The 16,970-nt window shown below is 42.4% G+C and overlaps 2 protein-coding genes across 24 annotated transcripts in view; both read left to right on the forward strand.

The window, feature by feature from the left end:
• Positions 1–5,073, forward strand: part of BDH2 (3-hydroxybutyrate dehydrogenase 2) — a 29,934-nt gene extending 24,861 nt beyond the window's left edge. For 3 of the 4 annotated variants that reach the window (XM_023637606.2, XM_070261758.1, XM_001499229.5), the window contains exons 8-10: positions 1,211–1,269; positions 1,847–1,939; positions 4,509–5,073. In XM_023637606.2, coding sequence (XP_023493374.1) covers positions 1,211–1,269; positions 1,847–1,939; positions 4,509–4,562 — 206 coding nt within the window. In that variant the 3' untranslated portion in view covers positions 4,563–5,073. The remainder of the gene's footprint in view (positions 1–1,210; positions 1,270–1,846; positions 1,940–4,508) is intronic. The other variant, NM_001433488.1, reaches the window with a different exon arrangement.
• Positions 5,074–6,208: 1,135 nt separating this feature from the next.
• SLC9B2 (solute carrier family 9 member B2) overlaps positions 6,209–16,970 on the forward strand; it is a 60,138-nt gene continuing 49,376 nt past the window's right edge. For 6 of the 20 annotated variants that reach the window (XR_011437477.1, XR_011437478.1, XM_070263327.1 and 3 more), the window contains exon 1: positions 7,084–7,220. The gene's annotated coding sequence lies outside the window, so the exon portion shown is untranslated. Of the gene's footprint in view, positions 6,586–7,080; positions 7,221–8,702; positions 8,897–9,455; positions 9,611–16,970 lie in introns of those variants that run through there. The other 14 variants (XR_011437476.1, XM_070263329.1, XM_070263332.1 and 11 more) reach the window with 10 other exon arrangements.

Raw genomic sequence — 16,970 nt, forward strand, 5'->3', positions numbered from 1 at the left:
CGAAGAATATACAACTATGTACCGGGGGGCTTTGGGGAGAAAAAGGAAAAAAATAAAATCTTTAAAAAAAAAAAAAAAATGTTGTCTGAAACTGGATACAAGGGGGTCTTTGTTATGTGGTTTCAGAAATTTTATCAGCACTATTGGCTGCAGTGACATGGAAGGTATAAAATGTTTCTAATGAACCAGGCGATGTAGCGAAGGCAATTTCCTCCCAGAGTGGGGAGAGTGCCGCCCCTCCGAGTAAAATGTGAGAGGAGAAAGAAGCTAAAGAAAGGGTTCTTAGACAGAAAGTGTCAGAAAGTGCAAATTTTGAAGCTTCCCAGCCTCTCCAGAGAAATGGCAAATGGTCATAAAATTAAGGAATTATTTCTGAGCAGACCTCAAATCTGCAGTGCTGTGAGGAGCCCGCTCTAAAGATGGACCTGAAGGATGACTGCAGATCATTTTCCGTGACCATAGGAAGACCGTGTGGCCTCCTGGAGTACTGTCAGTCAGAAAGAGGCTTCTTGAGAATTTACAGGTTACATACGTTAACAAAAAAAGTCTGGGGAACTTGCTCTGTAGGAAGGTGAACTAAGTGGGGTTTTAAAAATTTTAGTGTCATTCTTATTTTTCTTTTTTTAAGTAAAATATTGTAAATTATATTTTTCAAAGAAAAACATGAAACAATGTTAAAATAGGAATTTGAAGCCAATGAAAACTGGCAAGATAATGAGGAAAATTTAGAACCAAGGACTGTGACAAGCATGGAGCTGTCCCTGAGGATTCAGAGTGAACGTGACAGCAAAGAATGGTTTTGAGATCATTGAGACAATGTGGGTCCTTGTACTGGTAAAGAATTGTGTGATATTACCTAGCCCTCAGGGTTGTTGTGAGGATTACTGAGATAATACCTGTAAAACTGCATACAGTCCATAAAGTATCATGTCAGTGTAATGCGACTAAAATGCTGGTGTTTCACTCAGAGTCCCTGCCTAGTGTCATAGTGAATTGTAGTCTGTGCTTTTAAAAATCATGGAAATGCTGTTAAAGAAGTTATAAGCCTATGAAATAAAAGGGCAGGCAGAAGAGGTGAAATTGCTGTTCCAAGTTATGGACAGGATTTCTCTGGTACCTGTATCCTACGGAAAGGAAGTTTAAAGTTGAGTTGCCAATTTCTTTTTCAGTCTAAGTAAGTAACCAAGCTGAATGTCACCCTTTGATTTAGGAACCGTTGATACCCCATCTCTGCAAGAAAGAATACAAGCCAGACCAAACCCTGAAGAGGTATGTCTCCTATTTTAAATGTGTTTAAATCTTTTAGTTAAAAAAAATGCCCTCTTCCTTACGCAGAGTAGACAAATGCATAGAGACAGAAAGTAGAAGGGTAGTAGCTGGGCCTGGGGGAGGGGCCTGGGGAGTTAGTGTTTAGTAGGCATAGAGTTTCAGCTTTGCAAGATGAAGAGACTTCTGGAGATTGGTTGTGCAACAGTGTGAATGCACTTCATGCTACTGAACTGTACACTTAAAAAGGGTTAAGATGATAAATTTTATATTATGTATATTTCACCACATTTTCAGAAAAATTTAAAAACCCTCTACTTTAAGATTAACTTCCTGATCTGTCACAGTGTCTGTAGGTTTTAGTATAACACAAATAGTTTGAGCAGCGTAGGAGTCACCATAGTCCTGCGTGGCCCACAGTTAATAATATTAATGATACTCTCATGTATCATGCGTGAATAATCGAGGCAGCAGGCCAGTGGCCTCTGTAGATCTCTCTTGCTTTGCCTCCTGAAGGAGCTGCCAGTGAGTTCATACTTTAGCTCACACCACTGATGTCTGGTGTGGTGTCTGGTCACAGGCACGGAGCGACTTCCTGAAGAGACAGAGGACGGGAAGATTTGCAACCGCAGAAGAAATAGCCCTGCTCTGCGTGTACCTGGCTTCTGATGAAGTAAGCGCTGTTCTTCCCAGGGAGGTCATTATTCTCAATCACATTGGCCCGCTATTTTTGCTCATCAAGTAATGTCATTTTACAGAGTTACAGCATATGATCGTTAAGTTGCTGCATTTACGAGGTAGGGATAAGTTCTGATTTAATTTGCTCAAAGAAAGACCACTTTGATCTGAGCCACTAACTCTTCCTCATTCAAGTTTATATGTCACCAAATCTTGTAGCAAATAAAAGGGAGGATGGAAAAAAATTAAATCGCTCAATTTTATGAGAAACAGTTACTTTCAAAAATTACAGTTGGGGAAGCCTTGACTAAGTGTAAATCAAACGAACCTCCAAAATCATGAGAGCTTCAGGTGAAATGGGGAGAGAGTTAACCAGATATAATTGTGTCCGGGAGACACAGAATTGGCATCTGGTGTTCTTAGTTTTACTGGAAACTTATTTAGAAGAATCCCACTGACTCTTTTCCTATGAATTTTTACTGTTTGTCATCATATATGGAAATTCCTAATTCTGTCTCTTTCCACTTTGCATCTATTTAGTAACCAGTTTCTTCCTTTTTTTTTTTTTTTTTTGAGGAAGATTAGCCCTGAGCTAACTACTGCCAGTCCTTTTCTTTTTTGCTGAGGAAGCCTTGCCCTGAGCTAACATCCGTGCCCATCTTCCTCTACTTTATATACGTGGGACACCTGCCACAGCATGGCATGCCAAGCGGTACCATGTCCACACCCAGGATTCAAACCGGCGAATCCCGGGCCGCCGAGAAGCGGAATGTGCGAACTTAACCACTGCGCCACCGGGCCAGCCCCCCAGTTTCTTCCTTAATGGCTATTGTATATTTTTAAATGGCTTACAACTGTGAAGGCAGAAACTACATTTATAAGGAATAGAGCACAAGAATATCCCCCTATGTTATGTCTTCAAATGTTACATGCCCTGGAAACTAACGTGTGAGCAGAAAGAAGGCAAAGGGAGCAGGCAGGAGAGAGGTGTGTCACTGGCCACTTAGCTCCTCTTTACAGTGATTTGGTGCACATGAGGTGGTTGATGAATGTGGCAGATAGAAGGGTTGAAATGTTTTAGTGACAGAGCAGTTACTACTTGTCAGAACTATTACAACAGCTGTTAATAGCTGGGGAAATTGCTAGGCATTTGATTAATGGAGCATACATTGGCTTTTGTGATTTCTCTGAATCTATATCTTCAGAAGAGCTCACTTGATTTTGAGGTACTGCTGATAAGCTAAATTGTCCTTGTTTAGCCAGAACTTAAGTTACCAAATATTTAGAAATGTTCTGGCTTGAAATGTGCAACAAAAGGACCATTGGCCTTTTAGAGGAGACCAGAGGAGTCCATATATAAAACAGAGAACTTGCCTTTTTAAAAAAACTTGAGGGAATTGGGGTTGTTTCTTGGTAAACTGATTTATCTGCTTTATATGATCCGTTTTCATATATTGAACTTGGGGCCAGCCTGGTGGTGCAGCAGTTAAGTTTGCAGTCTGCACTTTGGCGGCTAGGGGTTCACTGGTTTGGATCCCAGGTGTGGACCTATGCACCACTTGTCAAGCCATGCTATGGCAGGCATCCCACATATAAAGTAGAAGAAGATGGGCATGGATGTTAGCTCAGGGCCAGTCTTCCTCAGCAAAAAAAAAAAAAAAAAAAAGAGGACGATTGGCAGTAGATCTTAGCATAGGGCTACTCTTCCTAAAAAAAAAAAAATTTCTGTTCTTCTATTATGATGTCTTTCCTTCTTGCCTCTTCCATTGTCTCAGGCTTTAGATGAGTTTAAAACTAAGAACACAAATTTGAGTCTTTATTATCCATGTTTAAGTTAAAAGACTGTTAAACCTCTACCACAAGGATCACTTCACCTTGAATTCTTTAGAAAATGAAAAATTCTGTGGGAAAGAAACAGTAATATTTTTAACTCCTTTAGTTTTACACAGATTTAGATGTCTGAAGTTAGTATAGAATATTTTTTTGTAGTTCAATAGATAATTATTAGTATTCACATAAATGTTAAAAACACATTTAGCATGCTCCAGCTCATGGAATTACCTGTGTATGTTGACCAACTAAATATACACCATCTTTTAAAACAATTCTATTTGTAAATTGACACCACCACTTTATGACTGACACACTTGATTATGTTCAAAAGTTTATTAGTGGCATAAAACTCAGCTAGTTTAGAATAGTTCTGAGTCTCAAAATTAAAGTGTACTATTTTAGCCTAGACTTTATCCTAATTTGGAGAATGGGTATATATCACCAAACTGCTTAATTTTCTGATTCTGAGACCAAATACCTAATAGCCCCTGCGTAGAATGTGATACATGCTCAAACACCAGCTAGAGGCCACTTAGCTCTGGATCACAAGAACACTCAGAAGTTTTAAATCACCCGAAACTTAATTCTAATTTTCCTAAATTCTGTTAAGTGAAGTTTCCTGTTACCAGGAGAGTAAATTGTTTAGTTATCTCAGCCATACAAAAATTGAAGAAACACAACCTGTGTTAAACCTGGCTAATTGTTGGGTCTCCTTGTGTTTATCACTACAGTCTGCCTACGTCACAGGTAATCCTGTCATCATTGATGGAGGCTGGAGCTTGTGATTCAGGATCTCCTTGCTGGGAAGGCAGGCCCTTCCTGTACACTGTAAACCCGGCTATGAAGAAAACTCACTCATCATCTCTTTCCTATTAATGGAATATTAATGAAAACAAGCCCTTTTTAAGGATGTCATTGTTCACAAGAATTTGATTCTTTAAATATATTAATTTCTTTTGAAATCATTGTAGCTTAATAACATCACTGCAAAAGAATAGTTTTTAAAATAAGCCTCAATTTGTAAGCATTTAAAATTAAAATATGAAGGAAAAAAGTAAGTTTTTTAAAAGAAAAGTGTATTCATTTCTATTTCCCAATATTCAGATGTTTTTGTTCAGGTCTGCATTGGTCTGTATGTGGATACTAATTTAAAATTTTTACACCGTTATAAATGAACAGCAAAGGTAGGAAGGAGTTTGGCTTCACTAACTTATGTTAAAAGAACTATAGACTATTCAGAACTATATGTTGGTCTGTTATATAAAATAAAAATAATCATCAGGTGTTTATACTTAATGGATGTTATCACTTGTGATTAAGTACTATTTTCTTAGTCTAACTAAAAGATCTTTGTTAAAATAAACAATGACATTTGACATGAGCCTAAGAAACATAATAGTTAACTAACGCAGTGATGCAGGCTTGGCGAGCCGAGGAGTCAAAAGAAAGATTTCTTGGACTCTTGAGGTCTGGCAGTAGTGCTCTTTTATTAAGAGAATAGCATGGAGTAGCATGGGGACAGGAACCAGGGGTGGTGAAGAGCTGCAATGGGGACAGGACCCAGGGGCGGTAAGAGCTGCAGCATGGGGACAGGACCCAGGGGCGGTGAAGAGCTGCAGCATGGGGACAGGACCCAGGGGCAGGAAGAGCTGCAGCGTGGGGACAGGACCCAGGGGCGGTGAAGAGCTGCAATGGGTTGAGGGTAGGGCTAAATTTATAAGGCATAGGTATGTGAGTTATTTCTTTACAAGACAAAGGAAAGATCATGAAAAAAATGTTAAAATGGTGTCTTTGCAGGTGGCGTCTGGTTATTGGGTGGTCCTAGAACTTTGGGTAAGAATCAGATCAATGAGGTCAGGATGTCCTGTGCTTCCCGGAGGATGATGTAGATCGGTATGTAGGCCAGGACGCCTTGGGCTTCTCTCCAGTGGGCAGCCTTGATCTGCATCAGCATTATCATCAGTTTGAGGGATATTTTTTAGATTAAGTATAGATTTCTTCACCAAATTCGAGGATAACAGACAGGAGGATATAAAACTTAGAAATAGTCTCTGGATAAATAAATATAAATGAATCATATAACAGGAAACAAAACTAAAGAAAATAAAAGTTTCAAGAAAAAGTTCAAGTAAATTCATGTATGATAGAGTACTAGGAAGAAGTTTTTTCTTGTTCTTTTAGTTTTAGCGTTTTGTGTTTGTTTTTTATTTGTAGCTACCTCAAAAGACCAAATGGTATGATGCACATATAGATAATAAATGAGCAGTCTTTTCTCTTAGAATGTTAATTAATATTAACAAGGAAATTTTTAATGGACAATGAAAGGATAACATTTTGTTATAATAATCGCAGTGGATTCTAACATTAACACATGACCCTCAGGGTCAGTTCTCTCAGAGCTAACTGTAAACTATAAAACAGTGTCAACAATAAAAGCAAAGTAAACTGGAGCCCAAAAGTTCATGTTCTCTAAAGTAAGGTTAATTAATCAGGTTGATGGATCAATGAGGAGCATATGACTGAAAGAAAAGGAAAACTACATTTCACTCCTGTGGTAAGAGGAAGCTGGATGTCACCAGAAGCCTTTCAAGCTTTAGGGAGGAAGAGTCAGTGTAGGAAAATAACCATTGTAGACGGCCTGAGCCAGGTCATGGGACGGGACTTGGGTTCCTCCATCCTGTCCACAAAGGAGCACCTGAGAGACGAGGAGGAGCGGCTCCCGTCTGCTGGGGACGGTCCTGGACACTGTCTGTCTCGCCTGAACAGCGGTGATTAAAACTGGCAGTTGCTTAAAGGAGTAAAAAACAGGTAAGAAATTCTTTATTTCTGAAGGACGTGGAAATGCCCCGGAAGGGGCGCGCGCCCAGGCTCACACTCGGGTGGCGGGGTCGATCAGGGAAGGCAGACCCGAAGCGGAAGGGAGGGGAGGGGAGGGACGCGGGCTGCCGCCGGCACCGCAGCATCCACGCGGGCCAGCGGGAGGCTCGAGCCAACACGCGGCCGAGGGGACGAGCCGCCCGCCACGCCGCTCGCTGGAAGGGTCCTGTTCTCGCGGCGCCTCGGAGAAGACGCGCCGCGGTGCGCCCGGAGCACGCGACGTCCCGGCCGCCCGGCCCGGCCCGGGAACCGGGCTCCCCGCCGCGGGCTGCCGGTCCGCCCTCCCCGCGCGGCCTCGCCCGACCCTTCCCGCCGGCTCCCCGCCGACACAGCGCCTAAGGCCGCCAGCGCCGCGCCGCCGAGCCCCGGACCCGTGGAGGCCGCGGGCCCGCCCGGGTCTCCCGCGCCGAGAGGGCGGGGCGCCGCCTGGGGCGATGCGTGCGGGCGCCCGCCCAGCCGTCCCTGAGCCGCGGCGCAGCCGGCGCCCCCCGCGGGCCCGCCCGTCCCTGAGCCGCGGCGCAGCCGGGCCCCCCGCGGGCCGCGAGCTGGGCCCCCGAGACGCCAGGGTAAGCGGAACCGGCGGGGCTTCAGGGCTTGCGGGCCGGGGGCGCGGAGGCGGGCGCGGCCCTGGGGTGCGTGGCTGTGTGCGCGCTCACTTGTTAGTTGTTGCTGCCGTGGGTTTCACTCGTTTATTTTAGTTCTTAAAACAACCGGAGGGTGTGGCTCCTGTGGGCCGAGGTGCCGCTGCGCCCAGACGCCGCCGCTGGAGCCGGCACCACTGTCGAGTTGGGGGCGGCCGCGCTGCCCGGGCCTCCCGCGGGGGCGTCAGCGGCCCTGCAGCCGGCGGTGCGGGCTCTGCCGCCGGGGCTGCGCGCGCGCTGCGGGGCGCGGAGAGATGCTCCTCTGCCTTCCGGCTCTTCTGGCCGCTCTATGATCAGATCGCCACGAGAGACTCTAACGGGAGAAGGAAAGCCTAATAGCGTGTGTACACGGGAGAAACCCAAGAAAACAAGTAACTTGCCAAAATGGCCGAGGCCCTCGCCTTAAATGCCATCCTCGGCTGAAGACAAAAGATGTTGGGGGTGGGGAGAGCCAGGGGCTTCAGAGGGTAGGAAGGCAGTTCACAGGTAGGAGAAAAGGAGCAAACATTTGGTAAACAAGTGTTTGGCCACGCAGAAACAGAAGACAGAGGGGAGCCCAGCAAACAGGCTTTTCTAGGCTCCTCCCGCTCTACTGCCTCGGTCTTGTCACACCAAGGTGACATAGCTCGCTTCCTGAGACAGGTTTTTGTATCACTTTTAGGCGCTTAAAGCGAAGGTAACAAGAAAAACCTCTGAGTCTTTTTTTTCTTACAAATAATCCTAAAATAATGTTCATGTTGAAAGAACACATTTTGGGGTCACACATTTTGTTCCGCTTCAGTACACTCTGATGCTTGCACAACAAAATTGCCCGAGAACGCATTTCTCAGAACTATCAACATGTCAAGCGACTGTACTTCCCAGGCATCAGCCTGTTATCTCACCCTAGAAGCTGGTGTACTTGTTGCCCTAGAAGATTAACAGCAGGAAGCCACATTTCCTTTAGCCTCCGGTCAAGAAATGGATAACATGAGTGGATAGAGAGAGGCAGGTACCCTACTGAGACAAGTCAACCTCTGTTTCCACTGAAAGACTAAAAGCCCTTTTCAACCCCACTCCATCTCTCTAATGGGGCCTCCGCCTGAAGTTATTGCTGCTACAAAGTACTCTCGTGAAATTCTGGTTTACTGTTTCTCTCTAAGTCAAGAATGTAACGTTTCAATTCAGCAAGTACCCGTGTGTCTTCTCTGGGCAACGCAGGCATGGGGACAGGAGATACAAATATGAATTAAATAAAGTTTCTGCCATTCAGTAACTCAAAATCCAATGGATCAGAATATACCTAACAAAAAATTAGGTAGTGGATTCATGGTATGCTAATGATGTGAGCAAAGTGACTGAATCGCATAATATATTTTCCAGCATATTTTGCCTGTATTTTTATTTTTTAATTTTTTTCTTTTTTTAGGATTTCCCTAGAAGGCATTGTAGAATAAGTGGGAAAAGGTCGGTGATGTAGGTCTGAGCCCTGGGGCCTACACCAAAAGTTGCTATCCTGGATGTGGAAGTTTGGCCCTCACATCCATTCCTGCTTGCTTCTTGTATGCCTCTTTGTACAGGCGAAACTGGAAAGCTAAAGTATTTCCTAGACTCCCTCGCAGGTAGAGTTCTGGATGTAAAATTAGCGTCTGGCAAGTAGATGACTTGCCTGAGATTTCGAAGGCAGGGATGAGGCAGAGGCATCTCCCTGCTATTTTTGGCGAATTTCTGTTGACAAGGACGGTGCAGGAGATGCGAGTGTCCAGTCTCCAGAACTGTGGGTGTTGGGAGGGCCTTACAGCAGCAGGGACAGCCAGGTCAGCGTTGTCGTGTTGAAGCACCAGCTCTCTGGCTGTCCGGAGGTGGTTGAGGGAGGTGGGAAACATCTTCTGTGTTCTCTGTCCAGGCAGCTTCCAGATCCCAGCCTCTCTGGGTCTCAGCTACAGTGTTGTTCTTGAACTCTGTAGTCCCTGTGGGGTCTCCTGATTGAGGCAAAAATAGTACATTCCCCAGTGGTTCAGTTACTAATGTTCTGGAAGTCCTTCCTGGAGGCCCAGCCTAGACCCTGCTCCCTAGCCCTTTCAACAGTTCACTCAATTCCCTGTAGAATCTCTTTCTGCTTAAAATGCCTGGAGTGGTTTCTATTTTCTGCGCTGACTCATTAATATGTTTGCTCTGTAGCCTCCAAGAGTCATCTAAACCTAATCTCTTCAGTTTCTTTTGATGGGAAGTGAAGACATGAGATGAGGCCCAGGGGCCTGCAGTGATCTGATGCCTTCAGCTGGGCTGTGCCCTCACCAGGTGCTGCAGACCCCACACTGAGTTTATCCCTGAAGGTATTTGAGTTTGTTATGCATAGACTAGATTATCTCTGACATCTCTTGCTGTACAAATATAATGTAAACCCTTTCTTCATTTAAAACATTTACAGAATGTATTCTGTAACAAGAAATTGTTGAGTATCTGGTTCATGCCCAACTGTTTCCTGGTCCTATTGATAATTGATAGGCTGGTCACAGACCCCAGTGATAGAACAGATGTTTCCTCTAGGGGAAAGGATTTACATCTTTTGCACACAAAGCCTAGGAACACAGTATGTGGGGAATGGAGCTGCCTGTATATGCACTTGTGTGAGGCGGTGGTGTTCTCAGTGTTTTTAGAGTCGTGTATCCTGCATGTTAAAGAAAGCACAATTATGATAAGTTCTAAAGAGTTTTTAACAGCTTTATCAAGTTATTAAAGATATCTTGTTGATATCATAAAAGCTCTTTGCCTTTTTCGAAATCCATTCCTTTATTTTTCTGTGGTTTACATGAGGGACTGAAAGGTTTGAATTTGCCAGTGTCCCTTCAGCACATGTATGCTTTCTTCTCAGGGAAAATCCTATAAAAGGAGGAGAAAGCTTTGAGGGGACTATTTTGGGACTGCATGATGTACTTAGTACTTTTTTAAGATTTTCTGTGACATAGGCATTTTCACCATTTTACTGATGAAGAAACTTATCTGTACTGGTTAAGTAACTTGCCCCAAATGGCCCAACTAGGAGGCAGTGACACAAGGATTTACAGTAAGGATTAATCCCATTGTCCTCTAACCACTCCGCATCTTGCCGTTTATGGTGTAGTTGATGCAGATATACACAGAGTTCCCTACAGACACATTCTCTTTCACCTCTCATCCTTTAATCCTGTGGTTTCTCTGCCTGTACTGGTCTTTATTTTCTTCACAAGAGTGGGTCCTCTTTCAAGGCTTGACCCCAGCCAAGTAGGCAATACCTCCTTTCTCCGTTTAACTATGTGACTGTACTTCTCACATCACAATTAAATTACCTTGAGGTAACACTAGCTGCTATAACAGATAAACTCAAATCTCAGTAACAACACAGAGGCAGCTTATTTCTCCCTCATGGAAAGTTCAATCAGGTGTTCAGCTAGTGGCCTTCTACTCAGTGATTCAGGAACCCACACTCTTTTTATATTATGGCTGTGCCATCCCCTAAGACCGTCGAGTCCTTAGTTTCCAGGCAATGGACAGGAAAAGAGAGGGTATGTGGAAGACTGCATGAGAGGTTTCTTACAAGTGAAGAGTAGAAGTAGCAGACATTGTTCATGCCCACGTCCTGTGGCCAGAGCTCAGTAACATGCCACACTGACTTGCAAGAGAGGCTAGGAAATGTCAAATACCTGTGTGCGCAGGCAGCAGGGGAAACTGGTTTGATGAACACATATCAGTCTCTGTCCCTCCCTTAAAGAATAGAGACTGCATCTCAGTCATCTTGGTATCTTATCCAGTGAAAGTCTGATGAACGTCACTGATTTTGAAGTGATGGGGTTGCTGTCTTATGTGCCCCAAATTGAAACTTACTACATTCTATTATGGTTGCTTAAGGAATGATCTGTCATTCTCTGATTAGGTTTTAACCTCTGAGTAGAGGAACTGTGTCAGACTTTTTACTTTTGAATCCCCAGCACAAGGACTAGAACATAGCAAGAGCTTAATAGATGTTTGTCAAATAAGTGAGTGAGTCCTCAGAGAGAAGAAAGAGGGACAGAGCTAGTCTATGTGGAGTTAGGAAATACTAATTGAGAAGGTGACTTGTAAGTTAAATGTTGAATGACTGATAGAATTTTACCAAGTAGAGAGAGCAAAAAGGAAGTGCAGGCAGGGATGGTAGTGGTGTTGTGTTACTGTTTTGTTTGTTTCATGGGTAGAAATTTAGAAAACAATCACATGTTTATAAGCCCAATTTTTTTTAATTCGATTCAAATTCAAATATTACAAATGAACTTCAGGGATGGGGAGGGAAAATATACAACTTTACAATGTATATAATCTCTATTGACTAAAAGGGTGGTCCTAAAAACCTTGGTATTGGTCTTTAGCTACTAAAATTGTTATTTTCGGTTTATTTGTTGAGATATATCAATACAAAGGCAGTGTTCTGGTTGTTTGTCCTCTGAAGATTTTGCACCATGTCAAGAAGCTAGGGAGATAGATACGTGTGAGCCAAAGGTCCCTCATCACTGCTCCTCATCAGAACTTCTCAGAGCTGGCTCTGCGTCAGAATCACCTGTTGGATTGGTTAGGGTGCTTTTGGCTGCAAGTAACAGGATATTTGGCCAAAATTACTTTCAAAAATACAGGTTTAATTTTTCCCATACAACAAGATGTCTGAAGGTAAGCGCATCCAGGGTTTGTTCGGTCCCCAGTGATATCAGGCTCTAGGTCACTTTCTATGAGCCAATCTTGCCTTTTTCTTCATGGGTGAATGATGGCTGCTAGAGTTCCAAGAAACATAGTGCCCCTCCACAGCTCCATTTCCACACACACACACACACACACACACACACACACAATTTAAAGGCACAAAGAGGAGAGGGTTCTCTTGCTTCCCTGTCTTTTTATTAGGAGTCTTACCCAGTGGCCTCCAATAGCCTTGCTCACAAACTTCATTGGAAAGAGTGAATTACGCTCAGCTCTGAACCACCAGCTGGCAGAGAGGAATGGTGTTAGAGAGATTGATTTAGCCCAGTCGTGATTTACCCCTTGGGGTGGAGGAGGGCCCCACCGGCATGCCTGAGCAGTGGTTTTAGGTAGTTAGTAAGTCCTGTCTGCCACACTTGGGGGGTTCAGTCTCTGGAGATTCTGATTGTAGTAGGCCTAGAAATAATATTTTAAACTTTCAATTAAATGCTTTTGCCCTAGGTGAGGAGAGAGATTACAAAGGAGAAAAGCAAGTACTGGGTCCTTTCTTACCTAGGGATAATTTCCTTTCATTCATATCTCATTATACAGTGTTTTACTTTACGTGTCTGTATCAATTAACCAAACAGCAGAGCAGTTGTTTTTCTCTGATAACTTGGTCCCATGTGGTTGGCACGCTAACACTTTCAGATGAGGTCGTTCTTGTTCAGGGAAACATTCTCAGTCGTTTCAGGGTTTAAGCCCTACTCTTCACTTGATCTGAATTCGTCACGGCTGGGCAGTGCTCCTTTTGGAAAATGAGCCTTAGATCAGAGTTGGTTAGCAGGACCCAGGAACTGGAAGGTTTCTGTATGTTCTATATAGAAGTACTGCGTGAGACTGAGAACCCCCCCTTTCAACACGTGAATGGATAAACCCCGAAGGTAGGTGATGTTTATCATTGTAATCATTATAGAAGGCTTCATGAACAGTCCTGGAGATGCTCCTTCAAATGTATGAATACAGCACATATAGTACTCCAGCAATATATGTAAATTCTCAATAAGAACATCCCAGTAAATGTTGGACAGTCCATATCACGGACAACAAACAACAGGAATAATCAGCCTTTATCCATGTAATGATCTTTTAGCAGTAATTCAGTCGATAGCAATAAGCCTTTGGACATTTGCAAATCATAGTTCTTTTATTTCCTCTGAAATATTACTGAAAGCACTTTTTTTTTTTTTAAGGAAGATCAGCCCTGAGCTAACATCTGCCTCCAGTCCTCCTCTTTTTGCTGAGGAAGGCTGGCCCTGAGCTAACATCCATGCCCATCTTCCTCTACTTTATATGTGGGACGCCTGCCACAGCATGGCTTGACAAGTGGCATGTCGGTCCGCACCTGGGATCCGAACTGGGGAACTTTAGGCCACCGAAGTGGAACGTGTGAACTTAACCACTGTGCCACCAGGCCAGCCCGCAGAAAGCACCTTTAAACATTTAGATTAATAAGATAACCTGAAAAAGAGAAGGCTGATTTAACAAACATCTCCTCTATGTGAAAGCGTGTTTACAAAAGGGTTTTAATTGTGCTTCACTTGCCAGAAGGAGCAGGGCAAGTGATAGGCTCCTGCAGCTCCACCTTTTCTCTGTCCCATTTGTTGGGTTTCAGGAAAAGGTTTCATTTGGTGAAAGATTTTTGGCTTAAGAAATATTTGAAAACTGCTGTAGAAGATTCTAGGCAGTTCTCCATTTTCTTAACCACAAAAACAAAAATGACCTTAAATTGTAGCGGGTGGGATTAAGTTACCTAAAGTCAAATGACGAGATTCTATCTCTGAAAAATAGTGTTACCAAGGAAAGCTGTATTCCTTTTCTCTAAAGCTTTAAGAATTGCATAAATTTTTTCAATGTATTTTAAATTGCGTAAGAAAGTCTTCTTGTAAAAATCCTAACAGTACAGAAATATAGAGAATGAAAATGAAATTTCAACCTCTTCAATTCCATTTTCCACCCCAAAGGCAACTACTATTAACAGACCTTTTTTCTCTATTTACATCCATACACATATACAGAACTGCTCATCTTCTTGATGTGCAGTTTTCTCTCAGGTTTGGAGGAAAGACTAAGGAAACTGTTCAGGTCCACAGCTCTATGATTTTGGTGGCATATATCCATAATACTGGAAAGCAAAGCTCAAATTGAGCCAAGATTGTTTCTAAGTGTTTGGGTCAGTCCTGTAGGAAATTCTGTATACTAAGAATGCTAGAAAGTCAGCAGCCGTTGGCGTGCGTATGCAGGTGACACCTGACCTACTGACCTACATGCAAGTGGACAGGCAGATGGTCTTAGCAGCCACGTCCCTGGGCTCAGGTCAAACCTCCTTCTTCTATTGAAATCTGTATTTGAGTCACAGAATTTGATTAAATTCATGTTATTTACTGAATTTATGAAATCTATAAAATTTCACCATTTGACGCAGGATAAGTTTTTTTTCCTAATATAGTGTACAGGTGGTGATATCAGTCTGAATAAGGCACTATCTTGATGGAGAAGCAGAAAAAAACTTGTTTCTGTGTATAGGCACTTGTATCTAAAATATCTTCCGAGTTCTCAGTGTAATTTTCTGATAAACAAAAATCTCTCAAAGCATCTCAGCTTAACTGGATTTTTTTAAAAGAAAACCTCCTTAATTCTTAGAATCTTAAGACATGGTTAAGTGGCAAGGTGTCAGCCAGTTAACTATTAATTGAGAATATGTAAATAATATTTGTCATGAGAATAGGACAAAAGTTCTCGTTCCATTCATTTTGTCACCAATGTTGTACAACCATTTAGGTTAGTACAATTTTTTATTCATAATAAACTCTATTAACATTTCTAACAATGGGAAAGAGTAAAGCTGAACATAATACAAGGTAGAAAATAAAAATATTTATATTTGCTTGTAGAAGATGTTTTCAAACTTCTCGTGGAATGTGTTTTCAAATTTAGAATTAACTATGGGTATATATGAGTGGGATTTTAAATAAAATATTATAGCAAAAATGTAAAAATATAATGTAGTGATTTGGTAGAGATGCATGAAGTCAATGATACAGATTAAAGAACCAACTCATTTCACAAGTTTTTACACGGTTTTACTGTGAGGCTTGGCTGACATTGGCTATTAGTTGAAAAAGTTACTTAGCTTCTCTAGGCAGTAGTTTTCTCATTTGAATGTTAAAGAGATTAGACTAGGATGTTTCTAAAGACCTTTCCAACTTTTTTTATACCATTACCCTGTGATTCTTAATTTCTTGGAAACCACCTAGTTTCTCTGAATTTCCCCACTTTTTCATTTTTCCATCCCAGATACTCAGCATCTCAGATGCTTAACAGCTCTCTTAAACCTTCCTGGGACTGAGGACTTCAAAAGTCTTCCGTGAACACAATGAAAAAATAATTAAGGTCCATTAACTAGAGTATTTTATTTAACCAACATTGTTTAAAAAAAGAGCATTTCACTTAAATTTATTTTTTGGATAACTGACACCTATTTTATTGAATACCAGATTTTTGCTTATTTTAACATTCTCTTTAAAGAAAATCTCTAAATTGTATTATATATTTTAATGCCTTTAATAACAGAAAATATCCCCACATCATTTTCTTTTCTTTTCTTTTCTTTTTCTTGGAGATGTAGAATCACCTTTCTAAACATCTCTTATTATACTGGGGATCTTTCAGGGCAGTTCAGGTATGAAGGTTCTTATGAAGGATGCATTTGGTGGCAAGTGACAGGAAGCCAGCTCGAACTGGTAAGGAATTAATTGGCTCATCTAACTGAAAGGAGCTGCTTCTAGGTGTACCAACAATATGAGTATTAATCTGGAGCTCTCTCTCTCTCTCTTTGCATATTCAGAATCTGCTTTGCTCTATGATCATTCTTTGGAAGGCTTTTCTTGTATGTCACAAAGATTGTCAACAGCAAGTCTGGGCTTAGCAACTCTAAAAGAAAGCAAGCTCTTTCCCAGTGATTCCAGGAAACACCATAAAGCTGACTCTCATTAGCCAGGTATGAGTCACTTGCTCATGCCTAGAACAGTCAGTGTGACCAGGGAAGGAGCTCCTCATTGTCTAGGCCTGTCCCCCTCTCTGGAACATTGGTGCAGTAGGGGGTTGGGGAGGTGAGGATGATGTGAGCCTCACATGAACCATGGATGGAGACTAGGGGAGCTGTGGATTCCACAAGAGAAAATTAGTGTGCTGTTGCCAAAAAAGGAGGGGAAGAGACACTTGGCAGGACAAAACTGTAAATACTCCTGTGGAAAAGAGATTTATCCCCACGTTTTGTACACCTAGATTGCTCTTTTCCATCTCTCTCACTGTCAGCTGTCATTCGTGCTGTTGTCAGTTTGCTTCTTTACAATCTCTTCATACATTTGTTTTAATTTATAACATCTTATCTTCTGAGGGTTTGGAAACCAGATGAGCAAAGTCATTAGAGTTGTTTTCAAAATAAGAGTTAATCGGCTCTGAATGAGGACTGGAGAGCCTCTCTCTGAGTAAGGGGTATAAACTTTCTACTTTTTAATGGATTTCATCACATTTCTTTTGGCCCTTCAGAAGTCATTTCTGGGGGCCAGCCCTGTGGCCGAGTGGTTAAGTCTGTGAGCTCTGCTTCGGCGGCCCAGGGTTTCGCTGGTTCAGATCCTGGGTACAGACATGGCACCGCTCATCAGGCCATGCTGAGGCAGCGTCCCACATGCTGCAACTAGAAGGACCCACAACTAAAATATACAACTGTGTACTCGGGGGAATCTGGGGAGTTAAAAAGCGAAAAAAAAAAAAAAAAGATTGGCAACAGTTGGTAGCTCAGGTGCCAGTCTTTAAAAAAAAGTCATTTCTGCATATTTTCTGATTTCTTTGCCAAAACTGCTTTCTTAACAGGTGATATACTATTGTAATTTTAAGATCCAATGACTATGAACAGTAAATGCCATGAACACGGTTGCTTTAAGTAAAAGT

Source organism: Equus caballus, chromosome 3, assembly GCF_041296265.1.
Source record: "Equus caballus isolate H_3958 breed thoroughbred chromosome 3, TB-T2T, whole genome shotgun sequence".
NCBI lineage: Eukaryota > Metazoa > Chordata > Mammalia > Perissodactyla > Equidae > Equus > Equus caballus.